The 20000-nt window shown below is 49.3% G+C and overlaps 1 protein-coding gene across 18 annotated transcripts in view; it reads left to right on the top strand.

The window, feature by feature from the left end:
* Nucleotides 1–741: 741 nt before the first annotated feature.
* The window catches only part of LOC125959068 (chloride channel protein 2), a 26247-nt gene continuing 6988 nt past the window's right edge, over nucleotides 742–20000 (top strand). For 2 of the 18 annotated variants that reach the window (XM_049691825.1, XM_049691829.1), the window contains exons 1-2: nucleotides 16714–16927; nucleotides 19528–20000. The exon at nucleotides 19528–20000 is cut by the window's right edge and continues 63 nt beyond it. In XM_049691825.1, coding sequence (XP_049547782.1) covers nucleotides 19653–20000 — 348 coding nt within the window. In that variant the 5' untranslated portion in view covers nucleotides 16714–16927; nucleotides 19528–19652. Of the gene's footprint in view, nucleotides 879–5689; nucleotides 6145–7660; nucleotides 8001–12572; nucleotides 12799–13172; nucleotides 13193–13693; nucleotides 14718–16713; nucleotides 16928–17526; nucleotides 18456–19527 lie in introns of those variants that run through there. The other 16 variants (XM_049691839.1, XM_049691835.1, XM_049691842.1 and 13 more) reach the window with 13 other exon arrangements.

Genomic DNA, 20000 nt, shown 5'->3' on the forward strand with positions numbered 1-20000 from the left:
TGGCGGCACTATGCCGACAAATTGATGTTGTCATAATCATGTCAGCTCGTCTTCGCCGCGAAAGCCGGCCAGAAAGAAGAAATTCGAGACAGGTCCGCGTGCTACCTCATGTTCAGGATCGAGACCCGATATTTCAAACGCTCCCGCGCCCATTCTCATCGTTATCCTCTGGTAGCATCGCATCCAGCCTCGGCATGCCCGATGGCCAGTGAATCCCAGCCCATATTTTTGTTGAATTTCCATTCCCGAAATCACGATCCGCTAGCCCGCCATTCAGGTTTCGGGCCATCGCGTATCTTTAGCGTCGTTTTCACTTCCTTCGTCATTCGTCGTACCGTTTTCGCAACGGCATCTTCGCAATGCGACAAAGAAGAAGCTGCGTACGCCGCTCCGCCACCACCATCGTCATCGTCTCCCGCCGCTACCGTGTGATCGATCGCGATCGCTAAGGTGAGGCTGGGGAGGGGGTAGTCCGTTAGCGTTCTCAAGCGTGCGCGGTGATCATCGTGGAAGGTGAGGCCGAGGCGTTGTTGCCGGATTTCAGCATTTGTCGGCTGCATTTCATCGTGATCGGTTTGGTGTTTCATTGTGACATCGTCGTCGTCGGATCGTGCGTCTTGCCGCCTATCGTTTCGTGTGATCGCGTGTCTTGCCGTTGATACCGGTGTGTGATCCCATTACGGCATTAGTGCGTTGTTTGTGCTGAGCGTTTTTCAACAAATTATCCCAAAACTAGTGAAATCAGTGAAAGGATCGAGGGATATCCGGTGGTTGCTAAGAACCGTCTTCCAGCACCATCCTCTTGTTCACTTTTGCTGCAGCATTAGAAGATTATGCTTCTCGACCTTTCTACGGCGTTGGTATCAGGCGCGTGTGCGGTAAGTCAAGCAGAGTCACATTTCCTCAAGCAGTTTGCACCTTCCTCGTTAAAAATGTGTCCTTGTAACGAAATCGGACACGCTGGTCGACCGACACGCTAATTAGCGGCAAACACAGTATGTGGATAACGGCGCGTCAAAAAGATTCCCTTCCCATGCCATCGTTCCGCCACGCCAACACATGGGTCCGGACATCGGGTGCAGGGCGCGCCGCCATGTGCTGAGGTATCGGAGTTTCTGTAGCCCTGCGCCGATGAAACAATTTACGCTTCGCAAACGGCGTACCAACGGGAGTGTCACGGTGCCCCATTGGTCCACAATACCTGCGGGGTGTGCGGGAACACACATTGCAATTAGATCGCGGTTAGCGGCGTGACACTGAACTTGCCCCCGCTATTTCCCGAGATAGGTCTTGGGTGAGGGGTTCTCGATCAGCACCACTCCTTCTCGCACTCGTCAGCACTTTTAGCATACACTGGTGGACCATCCTCCTCGGGTGTGTGTGGACCATTGGTATCATGTTTCGTGCCCCGAGCTGCACCCACCGGTTGGAGTGCAATCCAACCCCACACCACCACCTTGTCGGTCAGACCTCCATTGCGTCACGCGTCGGTGAAGTACTAAGTGAAGTGGCTTTCAAAGAACAGAATGACGATTACTTTCAAGGTGCTGATCGCGAAACCCCATACATCCGGCGCAAATGGCACTAGCAAAAGGGTGACCTTTGTCGAGGTTGTTATCTTTCCATTTCCGCACAACCGCAGCGGCTGATCGATGCTATCATTTATGGAGACAAACGGTAAACGGTTTAACGGTTCATCGTTTGCGTGAGACATTCCATCAATTGTTTCGCCAGTGGAAAGTTTAGTTAGAGGTACTTCGGGGTTTAATCGGGGACTAAGCGGGGAAGTAAACGGGGAAGGCAGGCTAGGGCGTGATTGATCGTTGCGCGGTAAACTATCAGAATCAACGGTTGATCACAGCGGAACACAATAGACGAATAGCTCCACGCTTCTGTTTGATGATCACGGAGATCAGATGGCTAATTGCTAAACTGTAATTAATAAAGATCATCGCTACACCTACTTTTTCCCATTTTGCTTTCAATTTATTACGATATACAGCTGCCTTGAGATGTTTTCCTCCTAATTTCTGCCTCCCCTTATTATGTACGTTATGCTGAAAGTAGAAACATTTATTTATTAAACATATTTCTTTAATAATTGCCCAAATAGTACGTGAAGCATCATTGAGTAAGCAACAACAACGAGGTTAGCCAGGGAATGCATGATACTGAAACGCTGGCCGCATCCTCGTACGATCGTTATACGGCAGATTGGTGATTATGTTCAAGGTGATCTGTCCCTATCTTTCACTCCGCTTATGACGGATGCGGTCAAAGAGTATCAACTAATTGCGCTAATTTATTATTCCGCGCGGACCTTTTGCAAGTCTGACGACCGGGTCACGCAATGTGCTGAATTTTTCGCGGAACATACTACCGTGTTGCCGAGCGGAACTGTGATGGCCTCGGGAGCAGATTGTCCTTCCCCAACGAGGAAAGAGAGACCGTTTTGATGCCCAATCCGCGGATTGTCTGATGCCCAAAGAGGTGCCCAATCCCAAAATATCAAGCAAATTTTCCATATATTTTTGCGTCCGTAGCACCTATTCGGCCGCAGCACAATCCGCGGATTGTCCCTCTCGATGGGCATCAATTTGGACGCTGTAGTGGGACAAATTGCGACCGGCAGAAACTATTTGGACGCTGTAGTGGGACAAATTGCGACCGGCGGACACTATTTGGACACTGTTTTAAAACCGGCTTGGAGCGTTTTTATTCTATTTTTAGATTTTATAGCCTGCTTGGATCGTTTTCACATTTTATCAAAATATTTAATAATAAATAATAAGTTTAATAATGAAACCCATGTAGGGTTTTGTACTTTTGGAGTACATTTTTTAATATTGAATTTCATATTATTATTTTGCACATTTTTTTATATCCATGTGATATTGTTGATGTGCTACAGCACAGATGATTCACCGCAAATGGCTTTGGCTTCGAATGTTCTACGGCAGGCAGTTCTAGGGTCACGTACAATATACTGTTTTCGCTGTACACAACTATCTGCTTCTGTACATTTCACTTTCTGCTTGTTGATCTTGATGCAGGAAATCTTGACTCCTCCCTGGTCCTCGGCGCAACTCCTTGTCTGAAGGATTAATAGAGATATCCTGTCATCTTTACACGATCATAGACCCGGTACCTTTAAACTGAAATGTTCAGAGATCAGATTAATTAATTTTCGAAACATAAATCTACTCCTAAACACAACAATACTTACCATTGCACATGCACTACACGAGCCAGGATAGTTTGCAATGCGCCTCTCAGTCATTTTAATCGTCAATGACTACGTGATGTAATTTTTCCACTTTCATTTACAACCGCGGCATTCAATCTCTCACTCTTTCTTATTCTAGCTTTCTCGTTCTCGCAAAGTGATATTTTTTACGAGCTGGACATTTTGAGCCCGGCGGGAACTGTTTGGGCACTAAGGCCGAATAGTTCCCGATGGAACCTATTTGCGACACATATGAGGTGGACATTTTGAGCCCGGCGGGAACTGTTTGGGCACAAAGGCCGAATAGTTCCCGATGGAAACTAAATGTCTATGTATTGCGGCTATTTAGTTTCCGCCGGTCTCAAGACGGCCGCTCGAGAGACCTCGCCGATTAAAATGTACCCTTGGGTATGAAGTGTTTCAGGCCTGAAGTGCATGTTCTCTGTGTCAGAATGTGTATTGCTAGCGAATGATGAGGCAGAACTTCACCCAACTGCGCTAGTTCGCCATCTAACATTGCGTGAACTACATGGTTTCCGGCAATATCGCTTTAGTTCAGCTACGTACCTCATACGTTCGGAGTCCATTTTTTGCATTAATGGTCGCTTCTTGCATCGCGTCAATCTGACGAGGTAAAGTAATCACGCGATGATGATTATCTGTTGATGGTTGGTTTGGGATTCTAGAAATATCTGGCTCGAGGCGGATTTCGGATGTTATTTGCGGTTCAAACCGGATATGGTGATACGACAGCCATCGGTGTGACGATGACATTGTGTGAAAGTGACCTTCCCTCCTATACCGCCTCCTCGAGGCTCGAGTGGCACCGTTGTCTGGAATCGGTCCGTATTAAGGACGAGAAGCGACAATGACCCGATCACTGTTCGATGTTGTCGTGCGCTCGAGGCTCACCGTGATTGAGAAGGATTCATAAAATTATAATAATCAGGATTATTTTTGTATAATAACAAGCATGCTAACAGAACGTAAAGAATTTTATAAAATTTATTTAAACATAATAGGCTCTTCTTCAGTATGAAAGTATCTGGAGAAAAAAGTTTAGCCCTTTTTTTTGTTGCCAAAACACAGCAGCTGGGCGAAGCTAATTGTTATACCGACGCCAGATGTGTCCCATGTTTACAGAGCGGAGACCGTTCTTTGCTAAACCTAATTGCACCAACAGCCGCAGACTGTTGCGAACAAATGCATTTTGATGGTGACGCCTCGGCCGAAGGAGCTACAAGACACATTACTGTTGCTGGCCTGCCTAGACTGATAATCTTCTTCGGCCTTACAGGCGACACCCTAATTAGCGCCTCAGCCTGTTCCCAGCATGATGAGCACGGGTGATGCTATAAAGTAGTACCTCACTGAGAGCAATAAAGAGCCCTGACGAATGACGTCGATGTTAAGCTGTCCACATGTTTTCCCAGCCCTTTCGCTTTCATGCTCAATTTGGATCATTATGTTCTTCGAGGAATAATATGTGAAGTTCCTTTGCAACCCTGAGTCAGAATGCTCTACTGCGCTGTGTGTGTGTGTGCCCGTGAGATACTTGAGATCGTTCGTTGACCGGTTCGATCGTTCATAGCAGCAGTAGCAGCAGCAGCCGGAGCAATCTGGCGAGGCCGCTCATCACGCATCTCGCTGTGAATAGTGTGCCAGACAAGCCGGGATTTGTGATAAGGTAGCGGTTTCTCTCTTTCCTTGCTCACCCGCCACTCATCTCGCGTTCTGGTTTTGAATCATCGCTTATCGCACATCGCACACTACTGGAACCGCGGTGCCTGATCGTTCGCTTGTTCCTTTCACGATGCCGGTTGGTTAAGTCATCTTCTGCCTTGTGCAGTTCCATCAGATCAGCACGCCTATCAGCCATTGCTCGATAAGCACAGATATCATACACCGTGGAGAGTTGGTGAGTGAAACGAAGACTTTGCACAACATGCGTTGGATCGACCTAAACCGGACACTGCAATCCACGTTCCCGATGACCCATTCTGGCCTTCTGAAGGGGTAACCGTTGGCTGAGGGTTTGTTTGTGGTGGCGGCAGTGTGTCAGAACTGAGTGTCGGCGAGTGTGTTGTGTTAATACATGTGTTAATCACACACCGCCCTGTAACTCAACTGCGGCCATATCGCCTGCCCCTAGACAGCAGGCGCTAGACACAAGCGTAACAGGAACTGGGCGAGGGTGAAGGCGAGGGCTGATGAGGTGGTGCCGAGGTGTCGCGAAACACTTGCCTTGCCAATCGGCTGGAGCCTGCAAAGTGTGGCACAGCTGTTTGTCTGTGTGTACGCCCGCGATGTAAACAGTCAGAGTGTCGTCGTCGTCGTCGTCGTCGTCGTCGAGCAGCAGTAGTCACTCTCGGGGTGCTAACGCCGCGACCGCTCTCCCTGGGGCCGCTCCATCATCACCATCCGTTGTTCGATCATCGCAGTAAGTAGTGTGGCGCGCACAGCTGAGGCAGCGTGGTGTGGCTTAGCGCTCTGGGGCTAACCGTGGTTTCCGGTTCTTTACGTTCGCGTTGCTACTGCTTATTGATCGTGGTGTTGTGATCGTGATCGTGCTGATCATCAGGCTGAATATTGATCGCGACGCGAAATGAAATGAAACGATTATCCAAAACGAATCGAAATTTATAGCAAAAGTCCACGCGCAGAGTGTTTGAAGGAATCCAGATTATCCGTTCGGTATGTCTTGAGTGTGTGCCGCAGTGCGCCTAGACCGGCTTCTGGTTGTGTAAACGTGATCTATCTTGTGAGGTCGTTCCGTTATCTCCACGTGTACCTGTGAAGGATCTCACGATTGCTGCTACCTCTGCATTACCGATTTCCCGTCCCTAGCGCCAATGTCAAGGACGCGTACCGTCCTGCTTTACCTGTACCGTGGAAAGGGGCCCGTACCTGGACCAAGTGTAAGGTTTTCATTGGAATTTTCTCGAAATCCAGTGTTACGCGGTGTGAGTGGCTAGTCCCGTGTTCGCCATGCAATGCAATCAATCATCACATCTTCATTTGGCGTGCCAAAACTGGGTGCGAACCAGAAGGAACCGATTAAAGTGGTCGACTGGCGGGGGGCGTGCGCAACACCGGTCACGGCACGATGCCTGCGACCGATATCTTATCTGTCAAGCGATTGCCTCGAGCAGTCACGGTTGTTAGGAATTAAGATCGCCACTGTCACTCTTTCCATTGATAGGCGCTACGTCTTTGCTGTGGCCGTATGCATACCGATGGTACCAGCACGCGCACCAGCAATTTGTGAGGAGGTTCGTCAATCTGTACTTGACGAACCCATCCCTGCCGGAGGCTATCGAGATCGAGCTGTTTGTTTAGCATAAACAATCGATAGCCGTCCTTGTCGCCTGGAGTACTGTAGTCTATTATCTTGGTGTGATGGCCGACGATGCTCCTACAAATGACCGAACAAACTGATTTGAGATTCTAATTTTGAAGCTCGCTGGTGAATGATACGGAGTACACCCAACACGGTTCCAAATATGGTAACTTACCCTTAATGATCACATGCTGGCTTAATGGACGCTTGCACGTAAATTCAATTACCAGCGTAATTCCCATGGGCGTCTAATAGCTACCGTTAGCCGTGTCATTAAATCAACTGGATCCATTGCGCGAAATGTTGGGGTGGGCTATTGAGTGGTGGCGCTGGATAGCTTTCAAAAGTTATGACCCCTTAGCGATCACGCTACAATCATAACTAACCGGTAATACGACGATTGCTTGCCATTTGCTTCGAAGAGTGTGTCACGGGGAATTCCAGGGATTTTCGTGTATCCGTGGGGCTAATCCGGGGATCGCCATTTCGATCGCTGCACAGGGATCACTTTGAAAACGGGTATTGCGGAGACATCCCCGAGCAGATCTCCACGTTTATGGTGCCTCAAATGCCATCGTCGGTTTTGTATTATCTCGACGGTTTCGAGTGGTGGCTCGCTGTGCTCTGCAATATAAACGAGTTGTGGAAAACAAGGGATTAAAAATGAATCATCGTAAACTGTGACTGTCGTGGTCAGTTTAGTTATGCTGCGATTTGCAGATTTATTGGACTTCATATGGAGCAACATAACAAGCCACAAGTGGTTCCTTTTAAGTGTTTCTTGATTTTTTTTGCGTCTTGATTGAATCTCGTGATGTCTCGCTGCAGAGGAAGACTGTGGCCTCAAATCCAGCCTCAACAGTTGCATACGGTCGCTAATCGTCGCAGTTTGAATGTCTCATTATCACCCAACTATGCCATCTATTCACCTTACTATCATCTGATGATGGACTACGTCACCTGAAGCGTGTCACGTGCCATTCTGTCTCACCGTTGACCTATTCTATTGACACGATTCATGCTATCGGATTCGCTCTTGCCCAAATATTGGATTAATGTATTTTCATTTCTCTCTCTCTCTCTCTCGTTTTCAGGTGTCTGTTTTATTATCTTGATCTGTGTATTTGTGTCTGCCTGTATGTGTGACTGTTGTACTTTCGAATAGTAGTGAGCAAAGAACGGAACGCCAAAAGTAAATGAGCATCAGCACTGTATGAGCAGAGTGTTGCCACGTTTGTGAAAACTGTTGAACGATAAGTGATTTCCGCCCCTGTGGTACGAATAACGATGAAGAACCGAAAGTTTGGCTTCGCGGGTAGTGGCGGTGAGATGGATCTGCTGACGGTGCCATCGAAGATTACCCCGGTGAAGCAGATGATTGCCGAGCTACAAAGCGACGATGAGGAACCGGGCCTCGGGTATACACACACGCTGGTAAGTACTCTGCCCTGGTGGCGCCCCTTTTATGTTTGCCACCATAGACATAGCCGCCACGCTAAGTGATTTGGCATGTTGTTGACAACCGCTACGCAAAGGACGATGGCGGGGACAGACGGAAAGGTTATCGATTGTTTTAAAATTGCCAAGAAATATTTTGATCGTTTCGCAAACACATGGACAAGCCGAGGGTCTCACGTACGGTGTTGAAATATAAAATGATCACTTTTACGTGATCCACACTTGGATAATTATTATGCAGCACAAGGAACAGGGCGCATATTCGCATGGTGTATGGCATCGATGTCGTGTTTTTTTCTCTTCTGAATTCGGTCCTTCTGAATACTAGTAAGGCATGGCTTACGACTGATTATGTTCGTTACGCCGATAAACACAGCTTGGCACCATTGTTCGTATCAAAGCGATTTCCGAATGGTTGATTAGAAGATTAGCAGGTTGTATCTGATAACATTATATGGAGCAACGAGGCGTTACAAATGGTAGGCCATATACAATCTATGCTCCGCGCTCTATTGTTGTGCTTATCAAGAATGGTTCGCCAATAAGCTGCTTTCATTAACCTGACTAACGACAGAAACCGAATGGTAGAGAGTTTCAAAATTATATCCCCCAATAAATTTTAGATCATACGAAATGTACCTTTTATCTTGACATGCCTGAAACTAGCGTACCTAAAAGTGCAGATTTCTTTACTTCCTACTGATAAGTGCATTTGTCCTCATAGCCGTCGTTCGATGCTTCTGTTTGTTTCGGATGTTTTGCTTTCGCGAGCAGGGATGACATGTTTCAACAAATAGAAATGATACTTTTTCCACCTGTTATCACTGATAACGCTTATCAGCCAAGGTGGCTCATCAAATTATGCCAAAAATTGTCCGATTTTTTTCAAGAAAGCGAGAGCGAAAAAGAGACGGTTGCAACGGTGGCCATAGTAACTACCTTATCAATCCAGACTTCGTCGCGTGAGTTTATCGCTTTACTATTCGGTAGTCGCTATCTTGCGGAAGTGTTTATAAACTTTGTTTAATAGCACAATGCCTGACGGTGCACAATATGATGTTCAAGGCAGCTAAATGGAATGAGGGTCGTGATTCGGTTGCCAGACAAAGAAAGTAGTGGTGACAAGGCTTAAGAGTCTTATTAAATACTTGATTTTTTGAACAATAGATCGGACACCTAATCAATGTTATCACAATTGGATTGAACTGGTACGATTCAATTTCTTTTAGAATTGATTTTAGTGGTTGTTGGTTTCAGAGCAGCATTTAAATAAGTTCAAATACTATATTCGACATTTACTCTAAAAAGAAATTTCAAAGACACTCAAAAGGAGAGTAAATAGAAGATAATCGTTTTTTTAAGTTCTCAAAATACTTACCTGACCGAGATGTACACAACCAATTATTTCCTAGTAAATTGAAGTAGCATAATTACACTCTTTGCTCCATGTTTCATTGATTCCGGTGTCTACTGCACAGAGTTCATTGAAAAACTGGCGCCCAGTGCGCTATCTCAAACCGTGGCCATCACATTGAACTTCACCCGATGTCTGCTCGCTACTCGGAGGCTTCGGAAAAACCAAGGTCCACTAATGGTCCGCTCTTCTTGAACCGAACACGACGATAACAGTACCGTAGATTTGAGCAGCGATAAGAAATCTCCCTGGTCGGTGGGATCTTTTGATTTGGCGGCAATATCTTTCTGCTCGTGCGATTTTGGGTGGGTCGTGCACTATGGGTCGTGCTCCCCTCGGTGCACCCTTTCTGTTGGCGGTCAAGCAGTTTTGTCCACTGCGGGCTCGCTGGCCGCCGATCCAGCGCGTAACGATATCGGGAAGCGTGTGCCATCGGCCGGGCATCGAAATGCTTTTACCCGTTACCGGGGCCAAGATTTTATCGCAAAACCGAACACGGTATCGGGATGGCCGGGTGGTAGGTTCGATTTCCGGGTTTTATTATTTTTGCCAACCCTCCAATTAGCGGCTCAGTACCGAGCGAAAGGTGCTTTCGTTCTGAGCCCCGCAACGGACACTAGTGGGGTTGGCCGCTTGGCCACGTGGAACCATTGTTCGATTGTTCTGTGCTTAGTTCACCTGCTGGCAGCAGGATTTGGGGATCACGCGTAAGGATCACCAAGTAGTGGCCGCTCAACAAGCGATGAAAATTGATGGAAAACCCCCGTTTAATCCGCGTCGACTTAACCGCTACACGACAGCATTACTGCAGGATGTCGGTTACCAGGGCAAAGGCGACGGAATGGATAGTAACGAAAACACGGTAAGTGGTGCATACGGTGGAGGTGGTCTGGCGCGTGCGTTGCTCCTGCAACTCCGATCCAAGCCTGACGAAAGCGCAGCGTGCCAGCACGTGACTGCATTCTCGGGTTACGCATGCTACAACATGGCCGTGTAGGTCAACCATGGAACGCACGCGCGCGCGCGCGCTCGCGCTCCCGCGTCATTTGGTCATCGATGCGCGAACCGGGCGGGCGCGCGCCCGTTCCGAGACGTGTACCACGTACCCCTCCCCCAATGGACATCGCCTACTTGGAACCGGTTCGGTTGACTTGAGTGTCTGTGCGTGTGTGTGTCTCCGTGTACTGGCGATGGACACACCGCACGTGTCCACTGTGCATTATGCGCATTGCGTCGCGCACCGGTTCCGGTAGACCTCCGGTAGACCGCCTCCCTCCCCCCTGTGGCCTTGACGTTGACCTCAATGATGCAACGCATCGAGGGTGCAGTTGCATTGGTTGCAGTACCGTATTCCAAGGTACCGACACATACGCTTGTGATTAAATTTCGCGGAGATAAGGTGTCTATAGTGCGCTAATTGTCACTAAGTTATGCATTACGCTGCCGCCTTTAAGGACACCTTGGGAGGGATTTTAAATTAAATGCTTGTCACAAACTGCCAGCCACAACCAACAGCTCTTCGAGGAGCGTTTTTATCATGCCCGACACTGCCAATGCTTGACGCTCTCACTGTTCCCGGCCACGAACCGTATCGAGTGCCGTCCTTTTTTTTCACCACCAGTCCGGATAGTAGGGGCGCCACAAAGAATGGCGGATCGTCTTACGTGTGCCGTTACGCCGTTGGGCAAACAGAACGGCCGGGTGTTCTGTGGCGTGTTTGCTGGTTGGCAAATAAAAACTGTAGCACCTGCGACAACACGCGACGCTTATGTTGACTCGTTTTTGCTAGAACGAGTTTATGGCACCTGGTGCCAACACAACAAGTGGGCGGCTATCTGGATTACGCACAATCCGCAGACCGTTCGCGGCGTACAATGGGAAGCATGATGGCCGGATTCTCTTTCTTCGAAGCACCTTCAAGCAAACATTAAACGATACCGCCACCGGGAGCGTAAGAAATGCAATAAATTCCGACCGCAAGGGTTTTGGCGGTATCTAGAGCACGCGTGATCGATCGAGGTAGCTGCCGTCCAGCATGACCACCGTATCTGATCGGATTCAAAGCAGCATGGAGTTCACGGGAAAGGGGATTATCTGGAATCGAAATTGGTTTTGCGGCTGGGACGTTCCCCATGTTCGCATGGTTCGCGCGATGGTTACCAAGGGCTGGAGGATATTTTTTATTGACTTTTTGGTTAGATACCGAAATCCGGTACCTTCGCCCCATCGGTGGTTCGATCGGCCTGAGTGCGACAGAGATAAGCGAAAATAGAATTATCTTTTCCGCAAGGAATTGCAACATTGGTGCTGGTGTACGAAAGATGCAACTAATTGGATGGCGTGAAGCTCCTCATATTGCTGATAATGTCTGATATCGTCTGGAAGGTAGAAACTTTATATAACAATAAAAGAATGCCTTGCCACATTAATCATACTGCAGCACTTTGCTTATCTAATGCACCGCACCGTCTATGTTCAGACACCTAAAGCATGGCATCAAAAGGGCCATTTAGTGCTGACTTTACACCCAATTCCGACTTTATCACGACTGATTAGTCTGTCTAGGCGCGTGGCTAGCCAAGCAGATCATTGACCGGCGTATACCCTAAGCTGCCTTGACCTACCGCAACGAGAACCAAGGACCGTGACCACGCATTGATGGCAAAGAAACGCGTGATTCGCGGTGTGATGAACAGACGCATCTGGTCATTCGCGGTCGGGGGGGAATTCATAAACCCGAACGATGTTCGACTTTGTCCCAAAGTCCCGCTCCCTAGCCAGGTCCGGGCGGGATTAATGCGACAGCCTAAAACAACGCTTATGATTAGCAAAACAAACATCAAACCGGATCGGTTCGTGAAGCATGCGTTTGCAGACGGAAGTCCGTGCAATGATGACGCAATTCGTTCGCGATCTTCTAATTGCCAAGCGAGCGAGCGAGCGAGCGAGCGATTCTGGATTAATTAAAGCAGCCAAGCGCGCAGGTGCTAAGTTAATATTGAATGTTCGATAACATTGGCACAATACCCGGCCTGGAGCTGGAACACAAATTCGGCCTGCGAAAGATGTCTGCGGGGTGCGAAGTTTATAAAAGGGAATCTCGGTGTTCGGTATCTCTTAAAAGCTAGTATAACTTCAAATCGACGGCAACGACCAGCTGGTGGTGCTGCTACTGCTGCTGTCCGGCCAGTCGGTCGGTTGGTCCGGATTTTGCTGCGAACCAAAGTTCTTTTGTGAACTCTCACCGGAAATAAGATTTCCACCTCGACGACCACGATGGTGAACATGGAAACGGCGCGTAAGGAGCGCACCAGGCGGCACCATCCGCTACTGTGGGCCGACCAATACTCCACGGTCCAGGTAACTAACTCATCAAGTGTGGGCAAGGGCCCAACACTAGCACTCCTCCACTCTGTGTACTCGTACTCGAGGCCGACGTTCAAATTCAAACTGGCCGGCGTAACTGAGACGCGTTAACCAGCGCGCTGAGTGATGCGTCTTGCCTTCCGTCGCCGCCCTCTGCGAAACACTAATTTTCCCATTAAAATCCATCAATTTAAATGTTTGTCCCGTTCGCACATACACACGTGCTTCTGCGGTTCGGTGTGCGGTGTTCGTAAGAGGAGCACCATTGGAGTACGGCCGAAGGAAGTCATCGTCCAGCTTCTCAATCTTGCTGGCTTGGTGCAGTGGCTAGTAGACGTGCGGATCGCCATGATCAGTTGCTGCGCGATCTCGGTCCTCGACGGAACCCGTTAGTACCGGTGCAGTGTGAATCATTCTGCAATTCGTGTGTGTGTGTGTGTGTGTGTGTGTGTGTGTGTGTGTGTGTGTGTGTGTGTGTGTGTGTGTGTGTGTGTGTGTGTGTGTGTGTGTGTGTGTGTGTGTGTGTGTGTGTGTGTGTGTGTGTGTGTGTGTGTGTGTGTGTGTGTGTGTGTGTGCGATCCTGTGCAAAGATAGGGCATAAAAGTTCACTTCAGACACGGCTTTTCGGAAATGTGGTTTTGCTAGATCGGTCGACTGGTATAGTTGTACCAGATCCGCGATTTTTATGAAGATTATTCGTGGAAGAACAATGCATAAGACGTTCTAACAAGTGTCTTTCATTTTGCAGAAGTGCTGCGCTTAGATTTTGATTTACTTGCACTTACTTTCTCCAAAAATCTTGTCTTACGGTTTCAAAATCTGCTTAATCGTAAAGAATGTAGAAAACTCTTCAATTTTTCACCGAGCTGACGAAGGCTCAAGTGACCTATTTCGTTTGCATGGTTGCTGCATCGTAGCAGGTTCCATGGAGCATTCATGTTCTCTTCGCCACTTTCTCAGCCACACGTTCGTTAAGCCAATCTTTCTGCTTATCCGCGCGACCAGCAGTCCCGGCCGGCTGCGTGATGGTTATCACATATCATGGTGCCGGGAATGAGGCTAAATTGTACCGAATTAAATAAATTCCTACTTTACTAAAGGTTTCTCCGCCGGTCGTTCGCTGCCTTTGTCGCTGATGTCAGGCAGTGATCGGTCTTACGGACGTCACGCCGCTGACCGTAGACACTGAACGTAAAACCGTTTGCTGCTGCTCCCCGCTTGTTTCGAATTGTGGAAAGTGTTGCAAAAGCATTGTTCGAGTTAGTCATCGTTTGCGAGAGTGCACCGCTTCGACATTCCCGTTGCTAGGGTCTGGCTATTGTTGCGAGAACTGAATATTGGTTCGCGGAAGAGCATTAGATAGAAAGGATAGTGATTGTTCGCGAACCGCGGGACCAGCCGGTGGCAGCATGTGGCGCAAGTCGGGCACGGACCGGGGCGGCAAGATGCGCGATCGAAATGCGCATCTGGCCGCCAGCGGTGGGTTGGAGCGGCTGCGAGCCAACAGCACCGACTACACGGAGCGCATCTTTCACGACGAGGAGTTCGGTGAGGAGAACGTGGAGCTGGTCGACGAAGAATGGGCCAGCTTCGAGCGGGTTCTGAGGTAAATTTGCATTCCTATCACTTGCGCTCAACACCCGGCATGCCGGCATCGAACGCGTTATGAGTATGAGAGTCTAAGTAGAGAGTCGTCTGGCTTTCGCACCTAAAGAGAGTTCCGCGAACGGCGGCTACTGAATGCATCGATGGAGAACCTGCCGCGTCAGAAGAAGTCGCGCAGGAAGCGCACGCAAGCCTTCTATCCGATGCCGATGCCGAGCATGAGCGATACCGTCGATCAGGACAGCAGCTCCGCCAGCAGCAGCGACGAGGCGTACGAAACGGATGAGGATGGTTACATACGCACGCTAGTAAGCAGGATTCCAGCCACTTTCCTTCGCCGCTTTTGCATCCTGGAACAGCGGGTAGCGGTGGTATTATGCCGGCCCGCGGCACGTGTTGCATGCTGCACACTTTGCACGCTATGCGCGCCATAATGGAGGCGCCAAGCACTTGGCTTCATTAACTTCTTCCATCAATGCACCGCGCTGCAGGAAATTGATATCCGCACGAAATCGGCCGGTTGGCGCTTTGATTTGATTTGATCGTTGCTCGTTGCACGTGACGCGACCACGTTTGGCATTTCGTTGTTTTTATTTTGTTTTTGTTTTTTTTTTTTTAATGCTGTATCTCCAGTCAACCAACATCGCCCAATGGTAGTATTGTTTTCACCATTCACAACCTACCGCTACAGCTAACACGGAGTCACTAGCATGCCATTTTTCATTCTATTTCCTGCTCAATGGCAGTAACGCGTCCCTAACCTAACACTGCGTTCCGTTGCGTTGTGCTGAACGACGCAATGGCAATGGCCGTGCGTGCGATGATGTATTGGTCGCCACCGACACAACCAGCGGTCAACAGCTGATGCTAGTAGAATGCATGCCCATACCTAGTAACCGCCCGATGGTGAGGAGTTGAGCGAAGATGATCGATCGATTGAACGGGACGACAACGAGTGCATAAATCGTTCCAGTAAATAGCAGGAAGTTGTAAACTTTCGATGAGCGCGCGAGGAGTGAGCGGCCCGTGGTGGACAGGCCCCCCCCCCCCCATTCCGCTATATCCGTCTCATATACCGGCAAGTACGGTGTAGTGTTCGCGGTTAATTAAATTGAAGTTAAAAGTGGACGTCGTCCGTTTTTTTTTGTTGTTGCTTGGTTGCCGGCCGTCCGGTGAGCCTAGCTGGCGTCGCTATCATTCCGTTGTTGTTAGCGGGTTGACCGTTGAGTGACTGGAGCAGCTCATGACGGTTGGCAACTGAAATGCAAATTTAACGAAATCTTTGGAAATAAAAGAAGAATAGGAAGGATCATAGGAATGATGTTACTGAAGTCACTTTTCAAGAATCTAGTTGGCCTCGAAACGACATCAAAATCATCAAATACTAAACAAGATTGCCGATGTCCATAAACGGCTGTGTTTTCCCTAATCTATTCCTGGAAGTAGACGCAACTGGAGCATATGGAATGTTGGCCGTAGCCGACATCCACGCACTTACCGGTCTACCCAATCTAATTGCCCCTCCGGGATGGATGCATGACGTTCGGCCATGCATCTAGCCGCGGGAGTTACGTGGCATCATGCCTGACCACTCAACACAACGTGCGCACTCGTGCGCACGCGAGGAAAAACCGCGGGAAATAGACCTGCCGACGACGACGACGACGATGGCGACGACGGCGGCCAATGCTGGTGCTGCTGCTTCATTCAAACAATGCACCGATGCCATGTTGCAATGTCGCAATACTCCCCCCCGGCGTGAAGGTAGTGGAGAAGGGTAGCGAGCCACGGGTGTCATATGGGTGTGTTGGGGCGGCACAGGTGACAGTGAACTTCGTGGCCGTGTCTCGTACCGGGGGTTCCCGATTTGCGCAAAACAAAAAAAATCGGTTTTGTCGGTCGGTCGGTCGGTCGGTCGGTCGGTCGGTCGGTCGGTACACACTAAACGGTTACCCACACGATCGTCAATCCACTCCGAAATGATGGATCACGACGCGGAGACACACGAGACAGAGAGGGAGAGAGAATGCGAGTGAACGGACGAGATCCCGATCTCGAGAAAACCGCGAACCTTGGGTGTGTCTGCGTGTCGCGGGTGGCGGGTGGTCAGCCGGGAAATTGTGAACTTTTCCCGTGCTCCCGTCACCCATACCCCGGTGCCATCCTGTTCGCCATCCATCAGCATCAGCAGCAGCAGCAGCAGCACAGACACAGAGTGTAGCGGCGGCGATGATACGATGGCGGTTATCGTTTCCCCGGGGGCTGACCATTCCCGGGGAAACGGTTCGCGACAGTTCAGTTTTCGCGCTTCGCCAGGGTTGGCGTTCTGCCGTGCTCTTGCCGTGGTGCGATCGTTTCGTCTGACGGTTTTTGGGCAGATTTGGCGCCCCCCAAAAGAAAAAAGTCGGACAGAACAGTGACGCGTCGTCGGACGGGGAGTGACAGTCGGTCGATCGGTTTGCGGAGGAAATGAGTGCGGGACAGTGTGCGTGTGTGCGTAATGGTGAGTGAGGTCAAGGTAATCTTGGAATGCTGTGATCCATTAAACAAGAACAAAAACATCCAAACGGTTCCAAACCTCTCTCTCTCGCTGATCTGATCCCGACCTGTCAACACTCCTGGGTCAAATGCTAACCGGTGGCCATCCATCCATCCATCCATCAGTTCGTGCGTGCGTGCGTGCGTCCGTGCGTGCGTGCGTGATCTTGATCTTGTATGTTGAGAGCACAGGAAGAAACCGTGCAGCCCTTGGTGGGGTTCATTGTTGCTTCGAGGCCGTGTTCGACTCGAAGGTCGTTAAAATTTTGTGAAATTTGAACTACGAAAGCGCACGAACAACAGACAGCAGCCAACACAAATGTCCAACACAAAAAATAGCAACAGAGAGAGAGAGAGAGAGAGGGAGAGGGAGAGCGCGACAGAGAGCAGTAGGGGTAGGGAGTGCCAAGAAAAAAAAAGGAAGCAATTTGCCGTCTCGCGTTTGTTTCAAGAACGCGACCTCCACTCGCACCCGGTTTCCCTCTCTTCCTGCTAGACAATTAGTCTATCTGACTGGCTGGCTGGCTGACTGACTGACTGACTTGTCGAGGGGTTTATCGAGAGGTGGGAAACTCTCGTCGTTTGTAAAAATAAAACCCTCTCTCTCTCCCTCGCTCTCTCGCTGGTACAACGAGAGCTATTACGGTTTACCAGACCAGCGGAAAACGGAAGCGCAGTGTGAAGTAAAGGGACTTACTCTTCCGGTTTCTGGCGCAGCTTCAGGTGCATACAGTGGAGACCGTGTCCGATGGACGGTCTTAGCTGACGGTCATTCCGTTACAGATTGATGACAGTGTCGATCACCGATCGTTGGCAACCCTAAACAAACGGCGGCGCCGCCATTCTCGATGCCAAGTGCGCTGAAAGCGAAAGCCACGGGCGCGTTAGCGATCATAATCCACTACTGGTACTGCAGAACCTGGTTTTTAAGGGACAGGCCCTTGCCTGTTTGCCCGTTGGTGACGAAATGCAATGACGATCGCCACGATCTGCTGATCGTGATGCCGTCAGGTGGTTCTCGTTGACGCTGGTGGATTGCCACCGACGATGATTGAGATGTCTGTTTGGGATGTCGCGCGCCCTGTCTGGGCATCTGGTCCTCCTCTTTTTCTTCATCTTTGGTTTGTGTTGAACTGTTTATTTGGGTCACTTCCGATCGTACGTTTGCAAGCTACTACTTGCCACCGATGAGGTTACCGTTGAGTGCTTGTGTTTGTGACTAGTCCGGATTGTAAGTGACACGCTCCGCCTTGTGTTTTGCCCCCTTACGAGGAGGAAAAGTGCCAAAAAGGATCACGGGCAAGGAGGAGTGTGTGGTGGTCATCGTGTATGGTAGTATCGGTGTGGTTGCACCTTCGCGAAATGGATCATGACGTAAACACCTTATAGTAACGCCTCACGTCGTCGCATCCTGCCGCATCTCTGCGTGTGTTCAACTTCTCGAAATCGTCGCTACCAAGGTGCAAGGGGCGCCACCAAACACTTTAGCACACCTACCGTGCTGTTATGTGAGTTGTCGTGTGTACAGTTGCTGGCTTGTGTTTGATGCAGCGATTCATTATTGTAGTGTAGCTCGAACGAATTTGAATGTTCTCAACACCATGGCGTCAAGGTTTATCGATAGCGATCGCCCAGCATTATAGGCTTTCGGATGGCTTTCCGATGTTTGTTGTCAATAACCGCTACGTTTGGCCCCCATTTTTTTGGGAGGTCCTTTTTTTTCAAGCAACCGTAGAGCTCACCCATTTATTGCTGCCGATTTTTTGTAGTATTTGAACTAAGTTAAGGCTTTCCTGTAGATGACTTGCGGCTAGTAGATGTTGTTCGTAGCTAACCCCACCATCTACTAACTAACGCGACGCGATTGGATACTCCCCGTGGCAGATGGCTACAGAGATTAGCCTCTCGTCACTGATTCCGATCTCTACCTTTAGAGCTGTCAGCAACTAGTTTGCACCCAACGCGCCCTCCCGTTTCATGCAAAATTACGCGCCAAGATATGGTCGTCTAGCTAGCTACCGTCGTCTTTGACGTGTTTTTGGCACTCGGCCAACGGTGTCAGTTTCGGGAGCAGCACACAATGCTCACATGCGGTGGCGCTAGGAATCCTTATGGCATCAGGCATCAAGCCGCCCAACGGCATGTTGCAATCGCGATGATATGACGGACTTACTTGCGGCCACAAGATTTCATTGAGGCAAAACCAGCGGGTCGGAACGACCTTGTTATTTGGACCGTGATTCGAATAATTCCTTTTCGTTTCGTATCATTTCTCAAAGTTCACCATGGCGGAACTGCATTCACTGCAAGATGAAGACTGTGAGTCACGATCGGCAAGGTTGTATTTTGTTCTTGGTGTCGTGGTGTCGCGATGATGACACATTCAGTTGGGGATGCCTCGTTCCTTTCAATGCAGAGTAAATTATCTGTCTGATTTGCGATTCAACATCATGAGTTGTTAGTTTCATTTAAAAAATAAGTCTTGAAATGTAGGTTGCTATGTTTTTAAATATGACTTGTCATATGGCACACATTATTTGCAAAATGAGAAAAAATATTCTATTCCTTACCACGTATAAGAAGTGTCTAGCTACTGCTCACGCCATAAATTGTGCTACCAAGTGTTCCATTGATATCATCGCCCTAAGGCAAACTGCCATCCATTCTCTTGCGCTACCCGAAATCTGAAATCTGTCCGTCCGTAAATGCATATACCGATCAAGGATGAGTACGTGCGGGACTTTTCCTTCGAACCGGAAATTATCCTGCGACGGAAGGATTCACTGGATATACAGCGCGAAAAGTACCACCGGAAGCGACTCATGACTAACCGCAAGCGGCTGAAGCAGAGTGCACTGCAGGCGCTGGCGAAGCATAGCTTACCGCGTGCGCCCACTCACGAACCGAAACCGATACCGGTCCAGAACGGGTCGGCGGATGTCAGCGAAAGTGAGGCAAGTGCGGTGCCGGTGAGCATCGGCGAACCAGCGACACCGATCAGTGTTTCCTCGTTCGACGATGCTCGTCCCACGAGCGGGCTCGATGATCTCGAT

The sequence above is a fragment of the Anopheles darlingi genome, chromosome 2 (genome assembly GCF_943734745.1).
Source record: "Anopheles darlingi chromosome 2, idAnoDarlMG_H_01, whole genome shotgun sequence".
NCBI classification, from domain to species: Eukaryota; Metazoa; Arthropoda; class Insecta; order Diptera; family Culicidae; genus Anopheles; species Anopheles darlingi.